Here is a 27,366-nt window from a genome sequence, read left to right on the forward strand (position 1 = left end):
CTTCATTGTGCAGACAGGTGACCCTGACAACATTAAAACGGTTTTTGTCCACGTGTATTGTAGATTTGCCGCAAGCTGAATGGAATTCGTTTTACCTGTTGCAAAAGTGCCAAAGACAGAACATCCATGTCAGTGACGCTTGAACAGTGCTCTATCTTGAGAGATGAGCATCAGCTACACAAGGATTTCTTTATCCGGGCACTGGATTGTATGAGAAGGTATCGTCTAAGTGTTTGTTGTCGTTTTTTTCCTTTGTTTCAAATGCATGGGATACTTGTGACAGGAAAAGCCAAACCATTTCAGGAATTCCTCTTGATTACATTAATTGCTAGGAGAGAATCTGGCCCTGCTCTGTTTTTGTTGCTGTTCCTAGCTTCATTTCTATTTCTATTAAGGGGATGTGTCTTTCAGATTTGATGCAATCAAACACGTGTTTTAAAAGTTGAGAAGTATAAGCACTGGGCATTTAGGTGGTTTTGAATACCCAGAATGAATTCATTTCTTCTGATTGGTAACTGATAGGTGATTATACGATCTGCTGAAACACGTTAGTAACTAAAACCACATTTCTTAAAGTGCTTGCACATAGCCAATCTTAAAAGACATGACATTTCAGAAATTTATAGAATTATAAGGGTGACTTTGTAGATAGGGTTTAAACGGTATGCCTAAAGCCATGCTTCTGGAGTCATTTCTGCAGTAATTGAATCTAGAGTCTAAGCAATACTGAAAAAAAGAAGATTATTCACTGTCCGTTGGAAAGAACACACATTAATTAAAAAGGAAAACAAAATTGTCTATTTGCCCCAAAGAATGACTCAGAAGAGCATTTTGTAAGGCTGGGAAATAATATCAGTTTCCAGCCTGCTAATACCATGTGATACAATATAAAGAACAGTTTCTTTCCTGACATTTCATTAGCTTCCAGAGTTCTTTTTAACTACAGTGGGTGACACTTGCATGTGCTATTTTTACGCCTGCATGTTTTCCAACTAATGAGAATTCCTGAAGTTCTCTACATCTTGACATTTCATTTCTTCTGGCATTTTCATTGTTTGGTTTGTTTCTTTGTGAGTTTTTGATAAATGGGTATGTAGTCTTAGAGGCCTGACATGAACATCTCAGCGATAAAAAACAGAATCGCTTTCTGTAAAGCACATTCATTTGAACGTTAACTCAGCAGCAGAAGGGGGAAACTTCAGCATCTCAGTTTGAAATTGTAGAAAGCTCATGAAAAAAAAAATTCCATACACATGACGCTTCTATCCTATGAAGACAGTGCTAATATATTTTGGCCAGACCAACCCCACCAGTGTCCTGGAAGTTGTTAACCAATTGTAAATTATCTGGAAGGTGAGATGATCTGCGTTTTCAGGGAGAGTAGTTGCTTGAACACCCAGAGATCGGTAAGGTACATAAGGTTAGAAATGTCTAGATATTTTAAAAAGGCATTTTCTATCTGAGGTGGTGATTTATTTTTGCCTAGCATTGACGAGTCCAAAACTAGATGGATTCAATTTGAGACAGTAGAAAGCTAAGCTAAAACAAGAAAGACTTCAGAGAAAGTTCACATACATGATGTATGAGGATAGAGGAAGGAATTTACTTGGTTGGTCAGATCCACCCAGTCTGCCATGTGCAGTGGTTAAATTTAAACGCTCTTCCTTTTCCCTTCCTCTGTGGTGGTTTTCTTTAGCTAAAGGATTAAATTGCATTTCACTTCCCCTCTGGGATGCAAAAATGAACTGGTCACAATTGCAGCAAGGGTAGGAGGATTGAGGACCTACTGCTTTGTTTAACTTGCAGGACAGAAATGTGATAAACTGAAAATTGATATAAGGGCTTAATCCTTCACCTCCCCACCTCGAAAATACAGGTATGATTTTGTATCTGTGCACGTCGGTGGATAGCAAGGGCTAAACTTATTTCTTACTGTAACTTCACTTATAATGTGCATCTCCCATTAGAACAGGAATCCACCAAATGAACATGTGAGGGTTTTATTAGGATTTACCTTACGATACAACTGTGAACTAGATTTAGACTTTAGCTTCCTTTTCGTTGTATATCCTCCTTGCATATGAGGCAGGGCTTCCAAATGTGATTGTTTTCTCCCTCTGAAATATTGTGGATATTATACATGTGAATTTATTGTGATCATTAGAATCTGAACTTACCTCTTCAGAGGTAAGAGAGCAGAGGTGAAAGGAAATCACTTTAGTAAGAGTCAGTAGTACGAATGGGTGGACAGGAAGAATCCTCTGAAGTCCTCACTGACCATTGAACTCTAATCTTTAGTGAGGTTTTGAAAAGAAATGGTCTCAACATTCCTTTTATAAGAATCATCATTTTCAGCATGGGATTCCTCTTTACCAATCAGTAGGTTCTGAACAGCGCAGCCTAATGGATAGACCATGGGCCTGGGAGTCAGAAGGATCTGGGTTCTAATACTGGCTCTGCCATTTGTCTTTTCTGTGACCTTAGACAAATCACTTAGCTTCTCTGTGCCTCACTTACATCATCTGTAAAATGGAGATTAAAACCGTGAGCCCCATGTGAGACGTGGACTGTGTCCAACCTGATTAGCTTATATCTACACCAGCGCTTATACAGTGCCTGCATATATTAAGCACTTAAGAAATACCATAAAAGAACTGCACTGAAACAATGATAGAATAGTCTAATTTTGAGAGCGGGAACTGAGAGACATTCACTGAGAGAAAGCTTATCCTAGTGAGGGGAATCCAAGCTCCTAAAAGATGAATCCCACCAATACCCAATCCTTTTACTTTTCAGTTAATATTGAGGGATTTTTGTTTGGATTGTGACATCACTGTGTCCAACCCTTCCTTCTAGATAGTATCTTATGTAAAGTTTTCCTAGGCTCTGTCTTGCTACATTTTCTGTCTCCTAGTATCCACACTCAAAGCTCAGTCAACGGTAGCAGAACCTAAGGAAAGCTCTTAGCTTTAAGGGAAGAAGCATTGGCAGCATCAATGTCTGTCTTTCCTTTTTTGTAGCCTGAACAGGGATTTCCACTGCCAGATTGGCTACACCTCATGAAACTGCTAAAATCCATATCAGCCTGGTACTTTTACCTTGATTTACAAAGAGTATTTTCAAGAGCCTAACAAATTACATTAGGTAAAGACAAAAGATGGATTTGAATAAACACAATTCCATGAAATGTTCTCTCTTCAGGCACAGACAATAAGAAATGTATTGTATTGTGAAAGTTAATCGAATCTGTAAATAGTAAGTGGAGATAGGCACAACAGTTAGTTGCTCTGTTTTCCTTAATAGAAAGTAACTTTGGGATTTTGGGATGTTGAAATGTGAGAGTCATCTTCACCTGATGGCCTTTCTGCCGTTATTAACTGTGCTGCAGTTTTTGGCCTATCCTTCCAACCACTAATAGCTTTTGGGGTTTAGCTTACTGATGATCTGCTGGACAGAAGAATTGGATGTGGTCTGGTATACCAAATATTTATCACTCCTAAATTCCAGAGTTAACATGACTATTATTTTCTAGCTATCTTTGTTACCCATGAAGTATGCAGTGAATGTGCCAAAGACAGTATTGCCCTATGCTTTCAGTTACGCATTCAAAAATGCAGTGTTTAATTTTCTTGCTGACACTCATGTTATTGCATTGTTGTATTTGAAATGTTTATACACCGAAGAGTTCTTGTAAATGTAATGGATGTTTCCGATCAGATTCCATAGTTTATGGAGTCTGTTCTTCCATAGAACAATACACCCATTTATGTGAGGAAAAATTCCTGGTCTATTCATTTTCTGTCAAGCAGTTGTCCATATCATTTGCCACTGAAATGGAAAGGTTTCTTCCTTATTTCCCTGGTCTTTCTTCACCTATTACCTTCAACGTATATTTGCTTTTAGTTTCTGGCCTTCCTTGTGCTAATCAGGGAAGAACTACTGTCCGTTTACATTACCTGCCTAGTCACAACGTTAAAAAGAGAGCACGAAAGAAAGTGGACAGGGCTAATTGATGCCAGATGAGGCTGTCCTTTTTTCTTCCACTGAGCAAGGAACAATGTGTGGCCAGTCTCGTTAACTAGAACCCCCGAGTCATCTTCTAGTGACTTTACGTTGGTCCTGGTCCCAGTACCCAGCATCGGAATCCAGTGGGAATCCAGTGCATTTAGCAACTGACTGAATGGTCTAGTTTAAGACAGCAGCAGGGATTTAGGTTAATCATAAAAGATGGGGTTGGTCGGAAGAGCAGTGGAGTACAGAAATGAGTTAGGGATTGAGATATATGGAGTTCAGAGGGGAGGGGTTCTGGAATAACAAGGGGCACAGATTGGTGCTTATAGTGGCTACTGCTTTGCTCTCAGCAGGATAGAAAGTATCTGGGGAAAGATTTTGTTGGGGGATGAAACTGAAAGAGCTCTTGCTGCAAACAGCATATTCAGTGAAGGATCTGGCATCGCAGCGTAAAGCAACCTTAAACTCGTTATGGGCAGCAAATCTATTGTAACCTCTCAAGCATGCAATACAGTGCTTCTGCAAACTCTGTTGTATTGTACCCTCCCAAGCACTCAATACAGAGCTCTGTACCTAATAGGTGCTCAATAAATGCCATTCATTGATTGAATATCACACAGGGATTCAAAGAATCTTGTTAAAAGTTTTTCTGGAAGAATTGGTGAGGACCTCGGTGACAAATTTCCTGCACAAACACATGACTTAATAAATGGCATTATTATTGAGGGCAGGGATTGTATCTTTTACTTCTCTTCCAAATACTAAGTACAATGCTTTGCATACTGTAGGTGGTCAGAAGGTACTACTGCTTGACTGACCTCAGTGGAAAGAACCCGGGCTTGGGAGTCAGAGGTCATGGGTTCTAATCCTAGCTCCCCCACTTTTCAGCTGTATAGCTTTGAGCAAGTCACAACTTCTCTGTGCCTCAGTTACCTCATCTGTAAAATGGAGATTGACTGTGAGCCCCACGTGGGACAATCTGATCAACTTGTACCCCCCCCAGCACTTAGAACAGTGCTTTGCACATAGTAAGCGCTTAAATACTATCATTATTATAAGGCCCTTGACATCCTGTATTATATCAGAGGCCATCATAAATTTATCTTTTCTGGATTGAACAACCCCAGTGGGTTTTTTTATTATTAATCTAATTAAATTAATCTAATTCCATACTAAAAAGATATTTGTTTCTAAATATATAGTCTAGCATTTTTTCTAATTGGGGAAAACACGTTTGAACTCGCTGTGGGCCATTAAAACACAGCAGTGCAGTATATATAACATCTTTGATTCAGCTTTTATTCTTTTAACTTAGTCCTCTAACATCAACTTAGAAACTTGGGCTTTTTTTTTTTGTATCAAAGACATTTTTACTAGATTTTGTGATAAAGATACTTTTCTAGTGAAGAGTCCAGATAGAGTGAAAGGCATATTAGAGTTGTCAGGAGAGATTATTTCTGTCAGAGATAGGGAATAAAGGTCCTTTCCTTTTTATAAGAATGAACTGATTTCCAGCCGCTGCTCTTGAAATGAATACATTTATTGAAAGCTGTCAGTGACTCTAGTCACTCTGAAAGAAAATGTCCCCTTTTCTTTCCAAAGGCAAAAAAGTATGAAATATATATATATATAGCTCCCTATATATAGAACTATAAACTATATGTAATCTTATAAAGTTATATATACACACGTGTATATATAGTCATTTAAAATTAAAGCAAGGTCTAGTCACCTGAGGTTATATTTGAAGTCTGCCTTACTCTAATAGAAATTCGCAAACATTTCTTACTACTCAGAGGCTAGAAACTAAAAAGCCTTTTCTGAGATGATTCTTTTCCCCCTCTAATAATACAAGTGACATGATAAATAGTATTTTACTTAACATATTAATAATATCCCAAAAGTTGGCATTGCAGGGTTTGGAACCAATTTTCCCCACACACTAGCTAGTGAGTTGCTTAAAAGACCAATAGCAGAGCAGTCTTGGTTCTGGAAATGAGGATTTTGCCTGCCTAGTGAATTTGTCTTCCAAAGCTATTGTGTAACGTGGCTGCAGAACATTGGGAGATAAATGTCTCACAGAATTCAGATAATGGAATAGCTAAATAGAATGCTAAATTCTGATCAGAATAGTGCTCAAAATATTATTTTGTTCCTTTGCCATTGCTACTCACATCAAAGTCAGAAATCAGCATATCTCCTTAAACTCAGCCTGTTGTCCTCTTTCAAAGTTTTTAATAGGTTTTGATTCATTCTCATTTTCACTTTGATGTATTTTAAGTGCCTCCTGGTCCATATTTCATCCACTTTCTGTTAATTGCTGTTATTTGCCTGTCTCTGCTTCTGGTTGAACTGCCTCATGGTGTTTTCTTCTCTTTGAGATATACCTGTTTTCTGTACGAGACTATTAGTGCAAACAGAAAAGTCCTGCCTGGGGCTTGCAGAGTGTCCAATCTGGGATATTCAGCCCGGAATATCTTGCAAATATAGGCAGATCATCCTAAAATAAAAATTACTTTCACTTTATCAAAAATTAGCAGATAGCCACAGCATCCTCCTGAGTTTCCTGTTGACCATGGCCAGCAGAATCCAGTTGGGCAACCGAATGCAGCTGCCCTGCTGGCTGAGAAATCAGTCCATGTTCAACAAAGCGCCTTCCTCCTCCAGCCACACTGGAAGAAGAAAGCTTCTACGGTAACTCCTGGCCAGGGAAACAAAACAGCACAATTAGCGTAATTACACCTTTGCTTAGATTGAGCAGATGGTTTCCCAGAGCCTGACTTTGCTGTATGAGAAGCTTGCAGCTCAAGCCATTTTATTCAACGGATGACTGCAAGCACATTGAATACGAGGATGGCTCTTGGCCATTTTCTTGACTAAAGGCTTTGTGTCCACGTTAAGGATTTGTTTAGCAAGAACAAATGTGTAGATCTCCATTGATACTAGGTAAACATTTAATGACTTGAAAAGGATGAACTAGGTGTTGCCTAAACTGTAAAATAGGGATTAAATACCTGTTCTCCCTCCTACTTAGACTAAGAGCCCCAAGAGGGACAGGAACCATTTCTGATGTAATTAATGTGTACCTACCTCATTGCTTAGGACAGTGTTTGACCCATAGTAAGCGCTAAACAAATAGCATAAAAAGCTGCCCTCTTGCTCATAAGTATATCTCTGACCTTTAAATCAGAAGATGACTGTTTTTAAAAGTGAAGATCCTCTCCAAGATGAAAAGACTGATGGGCAACCGATAATGCATTCCCCACTAAATGTGTGTTTGTGTGCGTGTGCACACACACAAAGTTTGTCCTGGGCTGCACCGATGCCTTGGTCACTGGTAGTGCCTGCCCTTGTTTTCAAATGGGTCTTTTGTACGATCTCCCTGTTACCAGTGTTTTTCTCTGTTACTAATTAAATTTTGATGTTTTTTCTTGCCCCTTTGGGCTAGAGTTCAATGCAGGGTTTGTGCAGTCTTATCCATTGTGGCTAGTGTGAAATCTTCCATATGTGCCTTGGGTGATGTTGGATATGGTGTAGTCAGTAATCTTAACTCTAGTTTGATGGCGAAACCGCTTGGCCTCAGAGTCAAAGACCTGAGTTCTAATACTGACTCTCCCCCCTGCCTGCTGTGTGACCTCAAGGAAATCACTTAACCTTTCTGGGTCACCTCTTCCTTCATCCATAAAATGAGGATTAAATACCCATTCTCCCCTATCTGAAACTGTGAGCCCCATGTGGGACAAAGACTAGGTCTGACCTTATTTTCTTGTATCTACTCCAGTGCTTACTACAGTGCTTGGCACATAGTAAGCACTTAACAAATACCACCGATTTGATTATCGTCTTCAGAAAAATAGCTCCAAATTCAATTCAGAGGGCTTGGGAGACACAAGCTCCTAAGATCTGTTAGTCATAAAGTCATCATTTTGGATCATTCAAACCGTGCTCAAAAACTCTCAGTCATTTTCAGAGTCCCGGGGTAAGCTAGGTTGGAAGTCTAACTTTAAAAGTTGGGGGGCAGTCACTCCCATCAGCCCCCGACCAGTTGACAATATTAAAGAACTTCTTCAGCCATTTCCAACTCCAGTGGAAAAAACACCAGAGAATCGATCATTTAGTTCCTGATATTCCAAGGATGATTAAGAAGGTCCCAAGAAGAGGGATTCTTGGTTATGGGAAGCAACATGGTATAGTGGAAAAAGCATGGGCCTGAGAGTCAAAGAACCTGAGTTCTAATCTTGGCTCTGGCACTTGCCTGCTGTGTGATGTTGGGCAAATCACTTAACTGCTTTGTGCTCAGTTTCCTCAATTGTAAAATAGGCATTCAGTACCTATCCTCCCTTCTACATAGACTGTGAGCCCCATGTGGGACAGGGACTGTGCCCAAGCTGATTAACTCGTATTTACCCCAGTGCCTAGAACAGTGCTTGACACATCATAAGTGCCTAACGAATACCATAATCATTATTATTCTTATTCTTGGTTGCAGAGCACTTTAGTCCCAACACCTTCTGTATTTGTACCACACTCTTCCCGTACACTGATGCAACTCTAGTTTATAACCTGAACCTAATCCTGGGCCCATAAATCCCTATAACTCACAGTTTAGAGCCTCAATAGTGTTTATTGAACGCTTACTCCGTGCAGGGCACTGTGAACTAAGCACTTGGAACACTAAAGTAGAATTAATAGGTACAGTCCTCATCCTTAAGGAGCTCAAAAATCTAGTAGGGGAGAAAGACACTAAACCCAGGCCCTAATGTTTTTAATTCATTTTAATTATTGAAGCAGCTTGCATAGTGGATAGAGGATGGGCCTGGGATTTAAAAGGACTTTGGTTCTAATCCTGGCTCTGCCACTTGTCTGCTGTGTGACTTTGGGCAACTCTCTTCACTTCTCTGTGCCTCAGTGACCTCACCTGTAAAATGGGGCTTAAGATTGTGAGCCCCGTGTGGGATATGGACTGTGTCCAACCTGATTCATTTGTATCTACCCCAGCGCTTTGGACAGTGCCTGGCCCTTAGTAAGCGCATAGCAAATGCCATAACAAGTAAGTTTAAATCTTTGGACATAGAATCAAGATACTATTGAGGAGATTGGGCAGGCACCAGTATAAACATGCTTTAGTGGATCAAATCATTGGTTCCTGCATCCCTAGAGTCTGCCGAGGAATAACCCTCAGTCATGGGAGGAGTGTGTTTTGTCTTTTATCTTTTATGTTTGGAAATAGAGAATTTTACTGTGACAGCCAGTCAGACCTTCTGTTTTAGTTTTAGTTTTTATTAAACCCAGGGGTGGTTTTGCTCTTTACTGCTGCCTACATTAGAAGTCGTGTGGGAGACTAAGCAATTTCCATTGGTGCCACTTTTCAAAATACAAAGTTAGACAATATTAGACCAGCATTTTCATGGGGAACGGTATAGAGTGTCTTCAGAGAAGCACATACTTGATATGATAATTTCAGAAGCACTTGTAAGCCTTATGATGCTAATAAAATAATTGAAAAGGGAAAATGAATGTGCAAAGAACTTTTATATTGCTGTTTGCTGTGAAGGCAAAGGTTGTCACTAATAAGCAATAATGTCATGACAAGTCTTTGCATGGCCCTTTCCCCAAGCCCTAATTTTATCCTGATAGTAAATTGCACTTTAATGCAGGCAGTTCAATGGATATGACTTTTGAGATGATATTTTGATTTTGATGGTGCTGTTTCCATTGAACATTGTAGGAAATATAAAGGAAATTCAGCCATTAATAATGCCAGAAAAATTTTCTCAATTTCCACTGAGATGAAGCAAAAGTTCATCGGCAAATTATAGAAGAAGAATGTACAAAATAAACGGAGAAACTACCCCCAAAGCTGCTGTTGACATTACTTGGATCAATATTTTTACAAGTTATCAAAGGCTCTATAGTAGCTCTGCTATAAGGCTTTTTTGGTTGAAAATTCACTGTAAAGAACCCCTTAGCCTCAAATCTCAAAATAGAAACCGAAGACTTTTGTGGATTCGAGCCCTTTGTGTAGAAGCAGACTGTATTGAGTTTGTTGTTGTTTTTGTTTGCTGCATATTCATAAAACCAGATCTGGTACAAAGATTTGTTTTAGGGTCAGCTAACACAACGCACCCATAGGTGATGATAAAGTAGGTTAGGGTTAGGGTATGTAAGCGAACCTAACTTCAGACCGACTGGATGGGTTGGGATGTGGCCGACAGGAGGAAGAAAGGCCAAAGGAATAGCAGCTCAAGTGGAAAGAAACATAAATCTAAAGGAGAAAAATATTTGGCAAGTCACTTTTCCCCTCTTCTCTTAACCATTATATTGTTCTCACCCCCTTCCTATCAAATATTGAATTTTATTTTTATTCACTATTGTAGTTGTCCTTCCCCATTACTCAGATTGGGAAATCAAAAACATTTTAATAGTGTACTTTATTAAGGAAATATGTCTACAGTTCAGTATCCATTGTTAGCTTTCAAAGTCAGTGTGGTCCAATCGAGGGTTTTTTAGATCTTTGTTTACAATTTGACCTATTTAATCATCTTTCTCCAAGAACTACTTGATTAGTAGTACAAGGTGGACCCTTTAGCTGGAAATGGGAAGTGTCAGCATTTAGGTGATGTGCAATTAGGCATTTGCCAGGCTTCCTACGTGGAGACATTAGGCTCTGCTTGCATTCTGGAAATCTGAAGTAGTTGTAATCAATCAATCAATCATATTTATTGAGCACTTACTGGGTGCAGAGAACTTGTACTGATTGGGGGAGTACAATTTGACAGAGTTGGTAGACACACTGCCCACATGAGTTTACAGTCTAGAGGGGGAGACATACATGAATATAAATCAAGTATGGATATGTACATAAGTGCTGTGGGGCTGAGGGTGGGTTGAATAAAAGGGTACAAATCAAAGGAGGAGGAGGAAATGAGGGGTTTGCTGGGGAAAGCCACTTAGGATGTGTTTTTAATAAGGATTTGAAAGCCGGGAGAATGATAATCTGTTGGATATGAAGAGGGAAGGAGTTCCAAACCAGAGCCAGGATGTGAGCAAGGAGTCACAAGTGAGACATACGAGATCGAACTACAGTAAGTTGGCATTAGAGGAGCCAAGTCTGTGGGCTCAGTTATAGTAGGAAATCAGAGAGAAAAAGTAGGAGGAGGCAAAGTGATTCATTCATTCATTCAATAGTATTTATTGAGTGCTTACTATGTGCAGAGCACTGTACTAAGCGCTTGGAATGTACAAATTGGTAACAGATAGAGACAGTCCCTGCCCTTTGATGGGCTTCCAGTCTAATCGGGGGAGACGGACAGACAAGAACAATAATCCTATGGTAGGGAGGTTCTGTTTGATGCAGAGGTGGATAGCGCTGCCTGGAGGTTCTTGAAGAGAGGAGAAACATGGACTGAATGGTTGTGTAGAAAAATGATCTGGGCAGCAGAGTGAACCATGGCCTGGAGCAGGAAGAGGCAGGGAGATCATCATGGAAGCCGATGCGGTAATCAAGGTGGAATAGGACAAGTGCTTGGATTAACATGATAGCAGGAAAGGAAAGGGTGGATTTTAGCCATGTAAAAGTTGAATGGACAGGATTTGGTGGCAGAGTGAATACGTGGGTGCAGGAGGTGTAGAGCCCTGTAAGAAGCACTAAAAATTACAGAATAACAAAGTAGCACATTTCCTGCCCACAAGCCTCTATATAAGAAGTAGTCCATCTTTTTTCTTTCTTTAAGGTATTCTTATTATATCCAATTGATAAATAGCATGAGAGTTACGGCATTTTTAGTTTGACATGAAGTCTTTAATTAACCTGGGAAATATGGGATAAAATATGCAAGAATTTGAGAACTTTACTGAGTTCTGAACCCCTAAGGGGAAAGTAATATACAGCACCGCCCTCCCCTCCCCCAACAAAAAGAAACTGTGCAAGTTTCATCTCCAAATGTAGCAATCATTTCTTATTAGTCACCATCAGTGAAAATTTTTACTATAGGCCAGTGTTGTTCCCTCCTAAATTACTCATAAAATGATCTTTTCTCTGGAACTCTTCACTTAAAAGCTTTAATCATGGTTGGGTTCAAAATTTCAGGCTCAACACTCAAAGTCCCTTTTCTTTTCTGAAGATTATGAATTTCATTTTACTTTTGCTTGAATAAAACCAAATATCTATTTTGGAATAGTTCATTCATACTGGCAATGAAAGAGCTAAGAGAAACGAAACCCTCTAGTGTCATCAGTACAAACTTAAATTGTGGAACAACTTGCTTCTTACATTGCTCTACATGGTTGGAAATGGAGAATATGTGGAATCTAAAGGAGTTTCTTTTGAGATATCCATGTAAACAAATACCAACATTATTATTATTATGATTATTGAAGAGACTTTAGTGAGGAATGCTAGGCTCATGATTTAACATTGTTTATTTTAATGCAGTTAGCTTGGCGCTGTCCAGTAAATTACCACCACTCCTGTTGGACAAAATCCTATACTTGCTTTCCAGTACTCACCGTGTCTGATTTTAGGCACACCATTTCTTCTGACACCCTGTGAACTGTATCCAAACAGGTTTGGGTGGTCAGACAAATGCACTCTAATTCTTTAATGTTTCAGCCAAAACATGTAATGAAAACCCAAGTTATGGCATAGCCGAGTTCCTGATTTTTTTACCGTGGCATAGTGGATAAACTTTGACTCCCGGAATCAGAAGGCCCTGGGTTCTAATGCTAGCTCCACCACTTTTCTGCTGTATGTCCTTGGGCAAGTCACTTAACTTCTCTGTGCCTCAGTTCCCTCATCAGTAAAAATGAGGATTAAGCTCCATGTGGGAAATGTACTTGTCCAAGTTAATTAGCTTGTATCTACCCCAGTGGTTAGTATAATGACCAACAGGTAGTAAGTACTTAACAAATACCGTGGCTCAGTGGAAAGAGCACAGGCTTGGAGTCAGAGGTAATGGGTTCGAATGCCGGCTCCCCCACTTGTCAGCTGTGTGACTGTGGGCAAGTCACTTGACTTCTCTGTGCCTCAGTTACCTCATCTGTAAAATGGGGATTAACTGTGAGCCTCATGTGGGACAACCTGATTACCTTGTATACCCCAGCGCTTAGAACAGTGCTCTGCACATAGTAAGTGCTTAACAAATGCCAACATTATTAAATACCATTAATTTTTTTCAAGTCCATTAAATAGATGGAATAATTAATATTCCAAATCAGTACCCTAGATGAGTATCATTCTATAAAAAAAGTTAGAGTGGAGCAGAACCTCCGACAAAGGACCTCTTTAAGGTCATTCCCAGCCCCAGTAGTTCTACCATTCTAAAGCGAAGTATTCATTATGAATTATCTATTTTGAAAATAGAAATGGGCAAGAAAAAAAAACAGGCCTACATGCTTAAAATATACCCAGTTCTGTCATAATGCATGTTTTCATTACATGTTTTGGATAGAATGATGTAGTGATGTTAGAGAATCAGGGAATATTCTTCTACCACATGCATCAGTCTGTCCTTTTATCCCATGCCAAAATACCAGGTTAACAAGTGAAAGGTGGAGAAAATATTTAAAGAGAGCTTTCAATATTCCCTTGCATCCAAGGCTCTTTCTTGATTTGGAGAAAATTTTAAAAAATGCTGAGTTTAATCCCCAAAGAAGTGTCATTAAGAAATGGAAATTTCCCAGTTTCATGCTCTTTCCATTCCCTTTAGATGTATCTCAGAGGTGACTGGAGGACAGCAGCTTTCTTGCTTTTTTGGATGTTCCATTAGCTATATGTAAATTTTTAATAGTCTTCCCCCAGTGCAAACGCTATGAGATTTTCCACAGTGGAAATTAGAGAGCTCATTAAATGGTTTTCTTCTTGACAATTACAGGTTTCAGGTTCTTTACTTTTTTCAAAACTAACGCCTAAAGGAAAGAATGAGGTTAGATTGGGTAAGGGCCATATGGCCCAAGAGATTTCTATCATGAGTTGCGACCCCTGGGCCCAGAAAAAAGATCTCCATTACGTATATTATGGTTTGTGTTTATTATGGTATTTGTTAAGCACTTAATATGTCTCAGTCGGTCGTGTGTATTGAGCATTTACTGTGTGCAGACCTCCGTATTAAGTGCTTGAGAAAGTACAATATCAAACACTGTTCTAAGCACTGATCACCTTAATCAGGATGGACACAGTCTCTATCCCACTTGGGGATCACAGTGTACATTACAGCCCACCCATTGGCTTTCTTGCTCACAGGCCAAATTCTGGACACGTAGAAAATACTGTGTGGAATTGACATGGTTTGGGTTCCGTTTGTGGCACGCGTTACAAGTATGACTCACCTTAGGTGTGCTTAATTGGATTATGGCCATCCCTAGATGTCAGTATCTGATTGTCCTCTACCCACTTGAAGGGGTTGATTAACAACACGCCGAGAAACCACATCCTCCAATTGATTCCTATTGACAGGAGCTGATCGATTGGTAGATCTGCCCATCTTCTGATGCAGTGAAATCAGAGTGGGATACAGAGACTAAGACAGCATGAATGTTTTTGAAAAATCCAAATCATGGGATGGGACTGTGTTTGCTGGCCCAACCCCAGCTCACTGAGGGGAAAACCTAGACAACTCTATCCCGGCTCCTCGGGAGAGTTCATGCCCACCAGGGCGTTACCCTCCATAACCCCTGGTCACTGCTTCTCCAGAAAAGAGAGAGAAGGCAGAGTTAAAGCTCTGGGTGGGGTTGGTCAGTGAAGAGCAACAGAGAGGCTCCTCCGAGAGGGATAGATGCAGACTCCTCAGACTCCCCAAAATATCCTACCTCCCTCTTCCCGTACTCCGCCCTCCAGCCACTGGATCAACAACTGAAACAGTTTAAACCATTTGGGCAGTAACTGAGGTGGTGAGATACTATGACAGTTTATATACTTGCCTTGGAGGACTTCGCCAGATAAATGGGTCATAGTTCAAAATGATGATACTGCTTCATGGAACCCTGTCAACATTTTTAGGCTTCTCTTTGGATCTCAAAGTCTTTCGTATAATGGTGTTACCAAAAGTATTTTCTCATCTTTAAATTCACTAGGGGTAGCGTCAAAGGTCTGATGGCAAGTAAGCAATTTTTTTAGATGCCGGAAGCAGATATCCACAGCATCATCACGGTATGCTGAAATCAGCGGTTGCCTTCCTGATGGAAAGTTCAAAACACTTCACAAATTCAATTTTTCATTTAGCCTCATGGCATTGATGGACTAAAGATAAAGAAGCACAAACTATGATTTCCATTAAAAAAACTTTTTCAGATTGCTGTTGGCTGGGTCTGACTCAGGCTGTCATGGCAGGCTGGTCTCCAGGGTGGGAGATTGCTTGCTAAGGTAATAATAATCATTATAGTATTTGTTGAGCACTTACTATGTGCTGACCTAACCTAAGTGCAGGGGTAGATGCAAGGTAAAAAAAAGTCAGATGTCATCCCTGTCCCATGGGGGCTCACCATGTGAGTAAGAGGGAGAACAGAGTGATGAACACTATAGTTAATTTCTCCCGTTTATGTAAATGAATAACTATTTAGAATAAATTCATAGTATGGATCTTTATTTTTACACTGCATGGAGCCTCTGCCACCTTAATCTAACTTCTCATTGCCATGATCAAGCTGAACTTAATCAGTGGTAATTATTGAGCACTTACTATGTACAGAGTACTGTACTAAGCACTTGGGAGAATACAGCACAAAAGAATTAGCCAACACATTCCCTGGCCATTACGAGCTTACAATACAAAGGGAGAGACAGACATTAATATGAATAATTTAAAGATATGTACATAAGTGGGGTTGGGGAAAGCATATACCAAATGTCCAGAGGTCACAGATCCAAGTGCATTAGATGATGCAGAAGGGAGAGTGAGCCAGGGAAGAGAAGGCTTAATTGGCCTTCTCCAAGGCCTCTTGGAGAAGGTGTGACTGTAATAATGCTTTGAAAGTGGAGAGGGTGGTGGTATGGTGTATATGGAAGAGGAGGGAGTTGCAGCCTGGGGAAGGACATGGGAAAAGGGTTTGCTGGCAAGATAGATGAGATTGGGGTGCAGTGAGTAAGCTGGTGGCTAGAGGAGCAGTGTCTGTAGGTTGGGCTGTAGTAGGAAACTAGTGAGGTGAGGTAATAATAATAATAATGTTGGTATTTGTTAAGCGCTTACTATGTGCAGAGCACTGTTCTAAGTGTTGGGGTAGACACAGAGGAATCAGGTTGTCCCACGTGGGGCTCACAGTCTTAATCCCCATTTTACAGATGAGGTAACTGAGGCACAGAGAAGTGAAGTGACTTGCCCACAGTCACACAGCTGACAAGTGGCAGAGTTGGGATTCGAACTCATGACCTCTGACTCCAAAGCCCGTGCTCTGGCCTAGTTGGGTAAAGCACGAGGGCCCTGCCCCTCGTCTGCCGGGTGGCCTTGGGTAAGTCACTTCACTTCTCTGGGCCGCAGTTCCCTCCTCTGGAAAATTCAAGACCGTGAGCCCCAACGTGGGACAGGGACTGTCTCTAACCCCCTGTGTTTGTATCCGCCTTAGTGCTTAGCACAGTGCCTGGCACATGGCAAGTGCTTAACAAATAGCCCAACGAATGCCTGCGTCGAACAGGCTGATTGGAAGAGATGGGGCAAGCTGATTGAGCGCTTTAAAGTTGATGGTAAGGATGCAGAGCTGGATGGGCAGCCTTTGGAGGTTTTTGAGGAGTATGGACTAGACGATTTTGTAGATAAATGATCCTTGCAGCAGAGAGATGTCTCCTTGGCTTTTTTTAAAAAAAATAAAATTTATTTTGTAATTCCAGACTTTCAAGTGCTACAAATTAAGCCAGTGAGCTAGAATGCTTGATTTAGTGGAGAATTTTTTTCCCATATAAGGAGTTTAAGTATATTTTTATGCTTTCCCTTTAATCATCTTTGTACTTCTGCTCAGTTAATGCCTCCAGTTACAATATTCATTCAGTTATATTGATTGAGCACTTATTGTATGCAGAGCACTGTACTAAGCGCTTGGGAGGTACAATTCAGCAACAGAGACAATCCCTGCCCACAACAGCTAGGTGGAAAGGATCCATATCTCCAGAGAGGCAGTGCACGTCTCATCTCGAATGAGAAGAAACAAGCATAGGGGGTCTGCAATCATTACCCTTCAAAAACAAGAAATAACAGAAGCGCAAGTATTGGAATTTTTATTCCCTAAATATTCTGCACCTCACGGTTCCTATTTAAAAATGCAGATACAAGTTTAAACGTGATTGCGATGTATCTTTTATGAGGATTTGGTTTCCTGCAACTAGCATTATAAAACATTAACCAGCGTTGTAATACCTAAAGTAATAATAATTACTATTTTTACTAAGCACTCACTGTGTACCAAGCACCGTACTTTGTACTGTAAGCTCCTTGAAGACCGAGAATATGTCTACCAAATCTGTTAAGTTGTACTTTCCCAAGCACAGAGTACAGTGCTCTGCACAGAGTAAAATAGGATTGATTGATTGATTAGTGGAGTAGATATAAAATCACCAGGTTGTCTAATTAGATATATCTATTTAAAAAATAGTAAGGCACAAGTTAAAGAGCAGACACCTGATTCAGCCAGCAGGTATGCACTCCTAAGGAGATGCAGAGGAAGGGAACGAGATGAACCTCTGAAGTATCTTCTGTTTTATCTGGTTTTCTGGATCACTTTTGAGGAGAGATATGTCAAATTCAGAGCTGGCAATCCCAGAGGCAATCATTCTCCCTATTATCATGAAGCATCTTCTCCTAAGCAACACAAATGGAATAACAAAACTCATTTCAGTCTCAATTTAAGTTTAATTCCCAGCTGGAACTCGAAATGAGGCTGTAATGAACTTGAACTTGCAGGAATGATTATCTCCTGCATGCATATAAAAGTGTTGTGCTACAGTACCACGTTCTACTCTGAAGGCCTGATTTTATTCCGAAGCAAATGACAAACAAACTGTTTGGGTTCTGGATACCATTGCGGTGAGCTCCTACTAGCCATCTGGGTTTTATTTTATTTTACTTTATTATGAAGAGAGACTGATGGAGCGGATGTTTTTAGGCATAAAGTGTCTGTGTGGCTAAATTTCAATCAAAAGTTACTAAAAAGAGTGTTAACTATATAGGTTTTAAAAAAAGGAGCTATGGGCAGGGAAGATGCCTACCAACTGTGTTATACTGTGCTCCCCCAAGTGCTCAGTACAATTCTCTGCACAGAATAAGTGCTCAGTAAATATGATTGATTAAGATGCTTGAATGATTGAGATGCTTGAGAAGCAGCACGGCTCAGTGGAAAGAGCACGGGCTTGGGAGTCAGAGGTCATGGGTTCTAATCCCAGCTCTGCCACTTGTCAGCCGTGTGACTTTGGGCAAGTCATTTAACTTCCCTGTGCCTCAGTTCCCTCATCTGGAAAATGGGGTTTAAGACTGTGAGCCCCACGTGGGACAACATGATTACCTTGTATCTACCCAGTGCTTAGAACAGTGCTGGGCACATAGTAAGCACTTAACAAATACCAAAATCATTATTGAACAATTCTGGGCACAGGCAGTGTATACGTGTTTGTTTTTTATGGTTTTTGTTAAGCACTTTCTCTGTGCCAGGAACTGTACTAAGCTCTGAGGTAGATTCAAGATAATCAGATTGGACACAGTCCCTGTCCCACATGGGACTCACAGTCTTAATCCCCATTTTACAGATGAGGTAACTGAGGCAAAGTGACTTGCTCAGGGTCACGCAGCTGGGATCAGAACCCAGGATCTATCCGTTAGTGTTGTTGACCCTCTGCCCTCCTTTTTATGTGCAAGAACGTCAGACAAAAAAAAATCGCAAATGTCAGGACAGTGATTGCATCTTTTTCTGAAGATCCTGCATTATGAGACATGACAAGAGTTAGGTCTTCCTGGGATATGCTGTCTTCAAAACTGAAAGGACGGGGCATTTAGGAGAATGCCTCCCAGTGTAGTGTCCGTTTTTCTGGATTCCTTGGTATTAGCATTCGTATGATTTCTGTTGCCCATGAGGCCATCGTATCATCACTTTGCAGCTAACAATCACTTGGAGCTTAGTCTTGTGCCCCTCTCAAGGGTGATTCCCAGAAAGGGCTGTTTTCTGGTCCAGTACTGACCCGCACTACTGGATCTGACAGCGCTCATACTCTCCAGGCCTCCCAGAGGTCTCCAAACTGGGCACCGTCCAGATCTTTTAGTCTGCTCCACCTACTTTATTGTGTTGTAATCCCCCAAGCATTTAGTACAGTGCTCTGCATACAGTAAACACTAAATAAACTCCATTGATCGATTGCTCTGCCCTGTAGCTTACCCCGCTGTGGATCACCACTGTAGGGGACAGGCCAGATTCCCCGAGGGGAAAGGGCAAAGCAGAAGGCACTGTATTTTCCCCTAGGTGAATCTTCTCCATGTTGGAGTCCTTCCGAAGGCCCTCGAATCATTTACTACCTCTGTTACAGCCCATAATCGGCAGTGATAGCGGTGAAGTATTCACAGATGTCTCGGCTGCCTCAGAATGGAGTCTGCCTTTGCCAATCTCCACTGCAGAGTGCAGAATGCTCATTCAGCACATTAAAATTAATCAATCGTGTCTTTGCCGAATGAGGCCTGAAGAGCACCTGATGTTATTAGCAGCTCTTTCAGCTGACAAGAAAGTGACTACTAGATGTGAAAGTGAAGATGTGATGGCCTCTTGGGCAACAGAAATTATATGAATGCTAAAACCGAAGATGCCAGGAAAATCTGCAGCTCCATCAGGGTTGTAAACTACATCTGCTCGTTATATTCTTACTTTTTTTCTTGCAAATCCTGATTATTTTGGTGCTCACTGTCAAATTTGGGTCCATTATCAGTTGAATGTAACTATACCAATTGTACTATTTCACAGTGAAATGAATCTTATCTGCAAAAACACATTTTAGAAGCACAGCTGTACTTTGGGCTCTGAAGACTGTCAATACTTATCACCATCCATGTGTGCACTGACAGCCCGGGAGAGTGGATGGAGCATGTGAAAGGTTGTCAGGAGATTTACAGTACGACTCCCCAAATAAACAACTGTCTTAGCGTGGGCCAATCATTTAGCTTCTCTGTGCCCACTCAGTAATCACCCCCACCCCCCCCTTGCTTCACAGGAATTTTGTGAGGGTAAATGAGGTAAAGACTTGAAAGAAATTTGAGTCCTTCAAAGTTCTGGCACCTACTCATCCAGCTAAGAACTCAGGAGGATGTGCAGGAAGGGTGCTTAATGGTGGAGTTGGGAAAGGCATCAATATAGCAGATCCAACCCTGGGCCTGCTTTCAAATGTGGCTTTCCGGGGTGTACCATGTACACAGTCTGGGCATGAATCTCTTGCACGATAAGCAGAGAGAGGTGAAATGATTTCTCTTAACCCAATAAGACAAGCCTCCGCTTGTAGGACCCTTCCCCGTGCATGGGGAGAATGAGGCCTCTTATTTTCTAGTCCTTTCTGTTTAATGAGGTGGCCCGAGCTTAGCGTTTCATTAAAACCTGCATCTCCAAATTTTTTAGCTCTACTAAAGCATAACACATAACCTATACATTAATGGGGAAATGGATATAATCATTATATGAAAAATACACCCCACAGAAATTGTTTCATAAACCTGGTTAGGAAATGAGCTTAGGGGATGAGAAGGTAATTAGAAAAAAATAGAATTGTGACATACTGATAGATAATGCCTTTTGTTGGAAATTTCCTTCTTCCACAATCAGTAGTTTTTCCCGAGCATCCATTGTGGACAGGGTACTGGAATAAGTTCTCGGGGGTGTCTTTTTCCCCACACTATACATGTAAAGATCACAGGCCACTTTAGACAAATGGATGTGAGCCATAAATCCCTGAATATGAGGGTGATGGACATGACACCTTTTGAGCTGAACTCCCGGTCATCCCATGTCTTGATAAGGCTTGAGAGTTTGAAGTCCAGCCTGAAAAGATCCAAAATAATGACTTTCTGGATGAATTAACCTGTCCGCTTCCAGTGTGTTATCCCCCCCACCCAAAATTCCCCACCCCTTTTCGCCCCAGGAATCAAAGCAAAAAGCTGACCTCTCTGCTTGAAACGACAGTGGAGAGGCACAAAAGCAGGAACCCGCTTCTGCATCCTCCATGCTCCATATCTGTGCTGCCATTTATGTTTCTTGTCAAAGCATAGCCATGATGCCATTAGTGCCACGGTATCAAGCCCCTTGAGTGGCAGAGACCCAAAGACTCTTGGAGCAGATGCTGAACCTTCCTTGTGCTGGCCTTAGGAATTATTAATGTGGAAGGGTACATGCAGTATCTTTTTTTTTTTAAAAAAAAAAAAGGCTCCAGTTTCTGTGGCAACTGCCTCTTGCAGACAGGGAGCATGTGTTTGCTTTTGTTGTATTTTCATTAGCTCATAATACACTCGACAGGTGCTCAATAAATAAACTGCTGTTAGACTTCTGAATATTTTATCACTAAAAATGCAATTTAAAAGCACCCACTAAACATTCATTTTTCTTTCAGAAATCATTACAAATGTTAGTAATTAAAATAATATTCAGCTTCTGTAATTTTCATTAGCTCAGTGATGGATGGATGAACACTTATAATTATTTCAAGAATAAATATTTGAAATATAACAAATTATGTTTTAAAGGATTTTTGCTTGAAAACATTGCAGCCGAATATGAGACTGTAACGATTATCTCAGGGAGACTGAGAGGAATGAATGTGTGTGGTGTGAATGACTCAGTCATTTTTCTACAACTATTAGTAAATTAGACAGAAAATAGCAACTCAGAATGAAACTTGTAGCAAAATGCGTAATAATAAAAACTGATAAATAAATAATACTTATCAAGTAAAATTTCCTCAGCTAAAATAATAAAGTTCTCTTTTCACAATTTAGGAATTCTAAAACTAAACATAATTCCTCCCTCGGTAGCATTTGTTATTGCCTCATTTATCTTTTGTAGTTGTCTCCACTATCCAATTACCCTTGCCTGTTAGAGTCAGTCTACAGAAATTATGACCTTAGTGAATAGTTTAAGGATGAATTATAGCAGTATATGTAGGCACAAACATATATGTGCAGTTAAAGATGACATTACTGATGCTTAGGTTTTATCCAAGTATGTGCAACCCAAATACCTAATCTACAATTCCTTCATGTAAAGATTATTCTTTGCTGCATCGATATGTGGCCCCTTGTAGCGCCTGTTGCCATCTTTGAATTTTCCTCTCAATCTCCTGATCTCCTTGAAGCCTCTATTCAAGAAAAGCAACCCCTTTCCAGTGCAGATTTATCCACATCTGCCTTCTCCCCCAAATCCCGTACAGCATTTCTTTATTTGAGAGCATGGTTCGCCAAGCAGCATGAAGCAGCGTGGAGAAGTGGTGTGGCCTAGTAAATAAAGCACGGGCCTGGGAGTCAGAAGAACCTGGGTTCTAATCTTGGTTCTGCCACTTGACTGCTGGGTGACCTTGAGCAAGTCACTTCACTTCTCTATGCCTCAGTTACCTCATCTGTAAAAAGTGGATGAGGACTGCATCCCACTGAATTACCCCACCACTTAGAACAGTGCCTAGCATTAGTAAGTGCTTAGCAAATACCATTTTAAAAAATCTTTTGCACCCAATAGGGATAGGGGACCAACTATTACTAGTACTCAGAGCAGTTTATTTCTGGTTTTAGTACTATGGTAATTAATAGAGTGGGATCTCGCCCAAAATCGATCACCGCTGTTTGATGAGAAGCAGGAAATAACTGCCTGGAATTTGAATACTTTCAGGAGAGAAGTTTTCCAGATGGATGGGAAGGAATGCACTTTTGGTCATCAACTCTCTCTTCCTAAAATTTATTTTTTTTTTTACCCCAGGCCCTAAAATATTATTTGCTAGAAATGGAATTATGGAAATGATTAATAAATTATATTGATGTTTAATATTTGGCAGTTAATATTTAATAGTCAAGATTTAATGTTGAAGAAACTGGGGTCCTAAAAATAAGTTATTTTGCCAAAGAGTATCACTGAGACAGGAGCAGAGCCGGATCTATTGATCCAGAAGGCTGAGTTTTGTACTCTAGCCAGTCTGTAACACACAAACTATCTTTACTGACTTATGCTTTTGAGTTATTAGATGTAGTGAGTGGATTGTCTTTCATATCACTTGGAAGTTTGCCTTTAATGTACGTTGCAATGTATCATTTATTACGTCACTGAATTTTTTTTAACCTGTCCTGAAAGAGGAATATTCGAGCAACCACAACATGGTGCTAATTTTTTACTTTAATGAAACATAATTTCCCCAGTTCAGTCTTGGATGCCAACCACCAGTTTCTGTCTGGGACTGGTTTTCACATCTTGTCAAGTTTTGTTTTATCCCATTTTTTGTGGGTGACAAAGGATACCTTCAATCTAATGGATAGCAGCAAAGCCCAACTCTGCATCTTGGGGACTGCTAATGACATAATAGGAAAAGCTTTAGGGAATTCAGGGGTAGTTGGGGATTAAAAACAAAAATCTCCTAATCTTTTTTCCCCCATTAATTCTTGAACTTTCCTCTTTAATAAGTTGAACAGAACAGTCATCATAAAATGCTGTGACTGACCGGTATGAGATTGTCCACCATCAGACGCAGAGAATAACCACCTTTGCATGCCTTTTAACTTTCCCTGTTTTCAGTGAAATTGTCTGAGCGGTGCATGAGTTTCTCCCAAAAAGTTAGTTTTGAGCAGGACCGACACAATTGGTGGAATCGATTTGAAGTAAAACCTTTCACCGTCCACATAACCATCTGGTGGGCAAATCACCGAGACGTTTGACGAGTTATTGCCCAGAATCATTACATGTGGCTAAAGTAACTGCTTAGACTCAATTTGATCATCTGCTGCAGGGAAGCTACAGATGGGAAGGGCAGAAAGAAAAAGCAGACACAGAAGTGATGAAAATACTCTGCCTGGTACTGCATCACTGAACACTGCCACCTCTGTCTGCATTCCTCACCAAAACTGTTGTGGAAACGATTTAGAATAGCCTGCCAGTCACGCCTCAAGGTCAACTTTTACAAATCTGCCCACTTAACTCACCACAGGATCAATGCAATAGCCTGTCCACACAAAGACAAAGAACCCCAGTTCGGGGGCAGCAGCATGCCTGGTCAAACCACAACGGTGAATCCACTTGGTCCCTAATTTGCAGCCCCATCTCAGCCCTTATATTTTTTGTGAACCTCCCAACCACTCTATCTCTGCTCCATGCCTGGCCCTCAACCCGGAGCAGTGGTTGAGAAGGGTAGAAGATTGCAAGTTGACTGTCAGGAAAAATAGATATTGAATCTGAAAATCTCGTCTCCAAGAGAGCCGGTTACAGATGTGTGAGAGAAAGGGTTCCATAATAAATAGGCCCGGAACCATCAATGGAAATCTGCTTTTCATCTCCCCCAAATCATACTGAAATAGTAATATTTTTCCAATTACAAATTCTGGTTGGGTAGTTAGTATGACTCTGAAAGAGCAAGTGACTTGAGGCTGTCATTTTTAAGGGCTGTGTCATCCCAAAGGACCTCACATTAATCAAGAGGACAGTGGAACAGATGGATACGAATTTAGATGGTTTATTAAAGCATGAGGGCATGTTTCAATGTAGAGGGAGCAGTTTCAAGGATTGGAATGTGACACAACTGTAATCCCCCAAAGATTTTATTCACCTTTAAGATGATTTTGGAATATAGTACAAGATAGGTGAAGGTCATTAGCACCTAGTAGAAATCAAAAGGAGGAGCAGAAAACATTCTTGTAAGGAAGCATTTTAATGGGCACTTGAGTTGAAATGTTTCTAATTAAGAACCTATACCCAGTAAGGTAGGTGGATGGGAAAGCAGAAGAAATTAAGAATGTTGGCTACTTGTGTCCCTGGGGCCAAAATAATACTGATAAAAACAAATCTTTGCTTAGTACAGATATGGACATGAAAAGGCTTTGTGAATGGAATGATTTCACGATTATTCATAAGTATAGTTCATCCCTTTTTAATACCATATAAACCTTTATCATCCTCATTATCTTTCTCTGCCTGCTTTCTCCGTCTCCCGTGGGGGAAGTCATTACACTGGAAACGTGTTCTGTTGGTCTTCCTGTGCCGACACACCAAGAGGGTGGCAGGATGCTTAGACTATCTTCCTTCATGGAAAAAAGCTCAGATTTCTAGATTAATTGTAGCAGTAGTAATTGTTATTGCTGAGTACACACTGGACTCAATGTACTGTATTGAGTGCTTGATAAGAATCAAAGAAGGGATATGTTTTCTATCCATAAAGAGCTTACATTTCCAAAAGGGTAGACAGCCATAAAGAAATAAACAAAAAGAATTATAAAAAGGTATTACTGAATGTCCAATTGCATGAACATGCATGCCCAAGGGCTGAGACGGATATGTATTAGTACCAAAATGCAAGAGATGGCTAACGGGCATATGAGTTGCAATGCTGGAAATTAATCAGCCTTGTTGGAGGCTGGGAGATTTCAGGAGGGTTGTGGTCTGTTGGATTTGGGAGGGAGGGGTTGGGTTCTAGAGTGTGAGTGAGGAGATGGAGGCAGGAGAGTCAAGACCATGGTAGCTTGGGAGGAATGAAGAGAACCGATGGGGAGTAGTAGGTGAAGAGAGTAGTTATATAATTTTGAGAGAGTTGGTGGAAAACCTCGATCGAAGACAAGTGTGAGAAATTTTTGCTTGGTGTGGACGGAATGTGGTAGCCATTGGAGATTTTTGAAGAGCAGAGAGACTCTTCTCTGTACAGCAGTGTGTACTGTAGATTGGAGTGGGGAGACACTGGAAGCAGGCAGAGTAGCAATATGACCAAAGTGTGTACTTGGATGGTAGCTGTTGGCTTGGGAAGAAAGACATGGATCCTTCATATAAAGAACAAGCAGGATTTAGCAGTAGGTTGAATGTGAAAGTTAAAGGAGAGCAAGGAGTCAAGGATGACTGAGATAGGAAAGTTCTAAAAGAAAATGAAAATGATAGCGATGTAGGTGGTGGTCTTGGGACAGCAATAATAGCAAAGGCAAATAAGGCAACAAGCATCCGCTTCAGTACTACCTTTGCTTGGTGTGCATTCTGGCTGGCTTTTTTATGGTATTTGCTAAGCACTTACTGTACACCAGACCGTTCCCTAAGGATGGGGTAGATACGAGTTAATTCGATCAGACATAGTCCCTGTCGCTTATGAGGCTCACAGTTTAAGTAGTATGTAGAAGAGGTATTTAATCCCCATTTTACAGTTGAGGAAACTGAGGCACGGAGAAGTGAAGTGACTTCCCCAAGATCACCCAGCAAAAAATTAGCGGAGCCGGGATCAGGACCCAGGTCCACTGAGTCCCAGGCCCATGCTCTTTCCTCTAGGCTCCTCTCTCTCCCCACCCCACCCTTGTCTGCTGTCTGACATTGGGCAAGAGAGTTAACATCTGTAGGCCTTAGTTACCTCATCTATAAAATGGGGATTAATCATTACTATTATTATTATTAGGGTGTTTGTTAAGCACTTACTTTGTGCCAGGCACTGTACTAAGTGCTGGGTGGATACAAGCAAATCGGGTTGGACACAGTCCCCTGTCCCTCATGGGGCTCACGGTGTCAATCCCCGTTTTTCAGAAGAGGTACCTGAGCCCAGAGAGTTTTTGAAGACGTTTTTCTTCAGATTTCAGTTTCGATTTTTCCTCCTGTTTTATCTGTTTGAGCGACGCTGACTTGAATGCCAAGGCTGGATTTAAGCCATACGCTGGGAAAACTGTAGTCCAAATCACCTCTAATCTTCATTTGGCATTAGTCTGTATCATGTCTTGCACATCTTGCCACAGTTATTTAAGGTTTTTCTACTTCCTACGTGGATGATTTTAAAGTGCAGGTCTTAAGGAGAGTCTTGAAAACACCCTCAACCTGGAAGCAGAGTGAGGTGTGGCTTGGGGAAGGGACAGACTGGAGAGATGGTGACCACTGAGGAGGCTGATCAGTCAATCTATCAGTAAATGGTATTTACTGACCATTTATTCTGTGCAGAGCACCCTACTAAGTGGTTGGGAAAGTAGAATACATGAGAGTTGGTAGACACATTCTCTGCCCACAGAGAGCTTATAGTCTAGCTATGCTCATGTACAGACTTGACGGTCAAAGGGGACATCTTTGAAAGTGAAGATAACTCTACATTTTTTTGCATTAGTTACAAATAATTGAGGAGGATAGCCAGAGATACCCTTTGCCACAGGAAGTTCGAGTGAACTAAGCAGAAACTTGAATTGTGTGATTTGCAGCTTGAAATGCTGCTTACCG

General features: G+C 40.7%; 1 protein-coding gene across 5 annotated transcripts in view; it reads left to right on the plus strand.

Moving 5' to 3' along the window:
* INPP4B (inositol polyphosphate-4-phosphatase type II B) overlaps positions 1–27,366 on the plus strand; it is a 463,330-nt gene that overhangs the window by 420,952 nt on the left and 15,012 nt on the right. For 4 of the 5 annotated variants that reach the window (XM_007668427.4, XM_039913682.1, XM_029076612.2 and 1 more), the window contains exon 25: positions 64–218. In XM_007668427.4, the coding sequence (XP_007666617.2) occupies positions 64–218 (155 nt within the window). Of the gene's footprint in view, positions 1–63; positions 219–1,806; positions 1,877–27,366 lie in introns of those variants that run through there. The other variant, XM_039913681.1, reaches the window with a different exon arrangement.

This window comes from Ornithorhynchus anatinus, chromosome 12, assembly GCF_004115215.2.
Source record: "Ornithorhynchus anatinus isolate Pmale09 chromosome 12, mOrnAna1.pri.v4, whole genome shotgun sequence".
Classification (NCBI taxonomy): Eukaryota; Metazoa; Chordata; class Mammalia; order Monotremata; family Ornithorhynchidae; genus Ornithorhynchus; species Ornithorhynchus anatinus.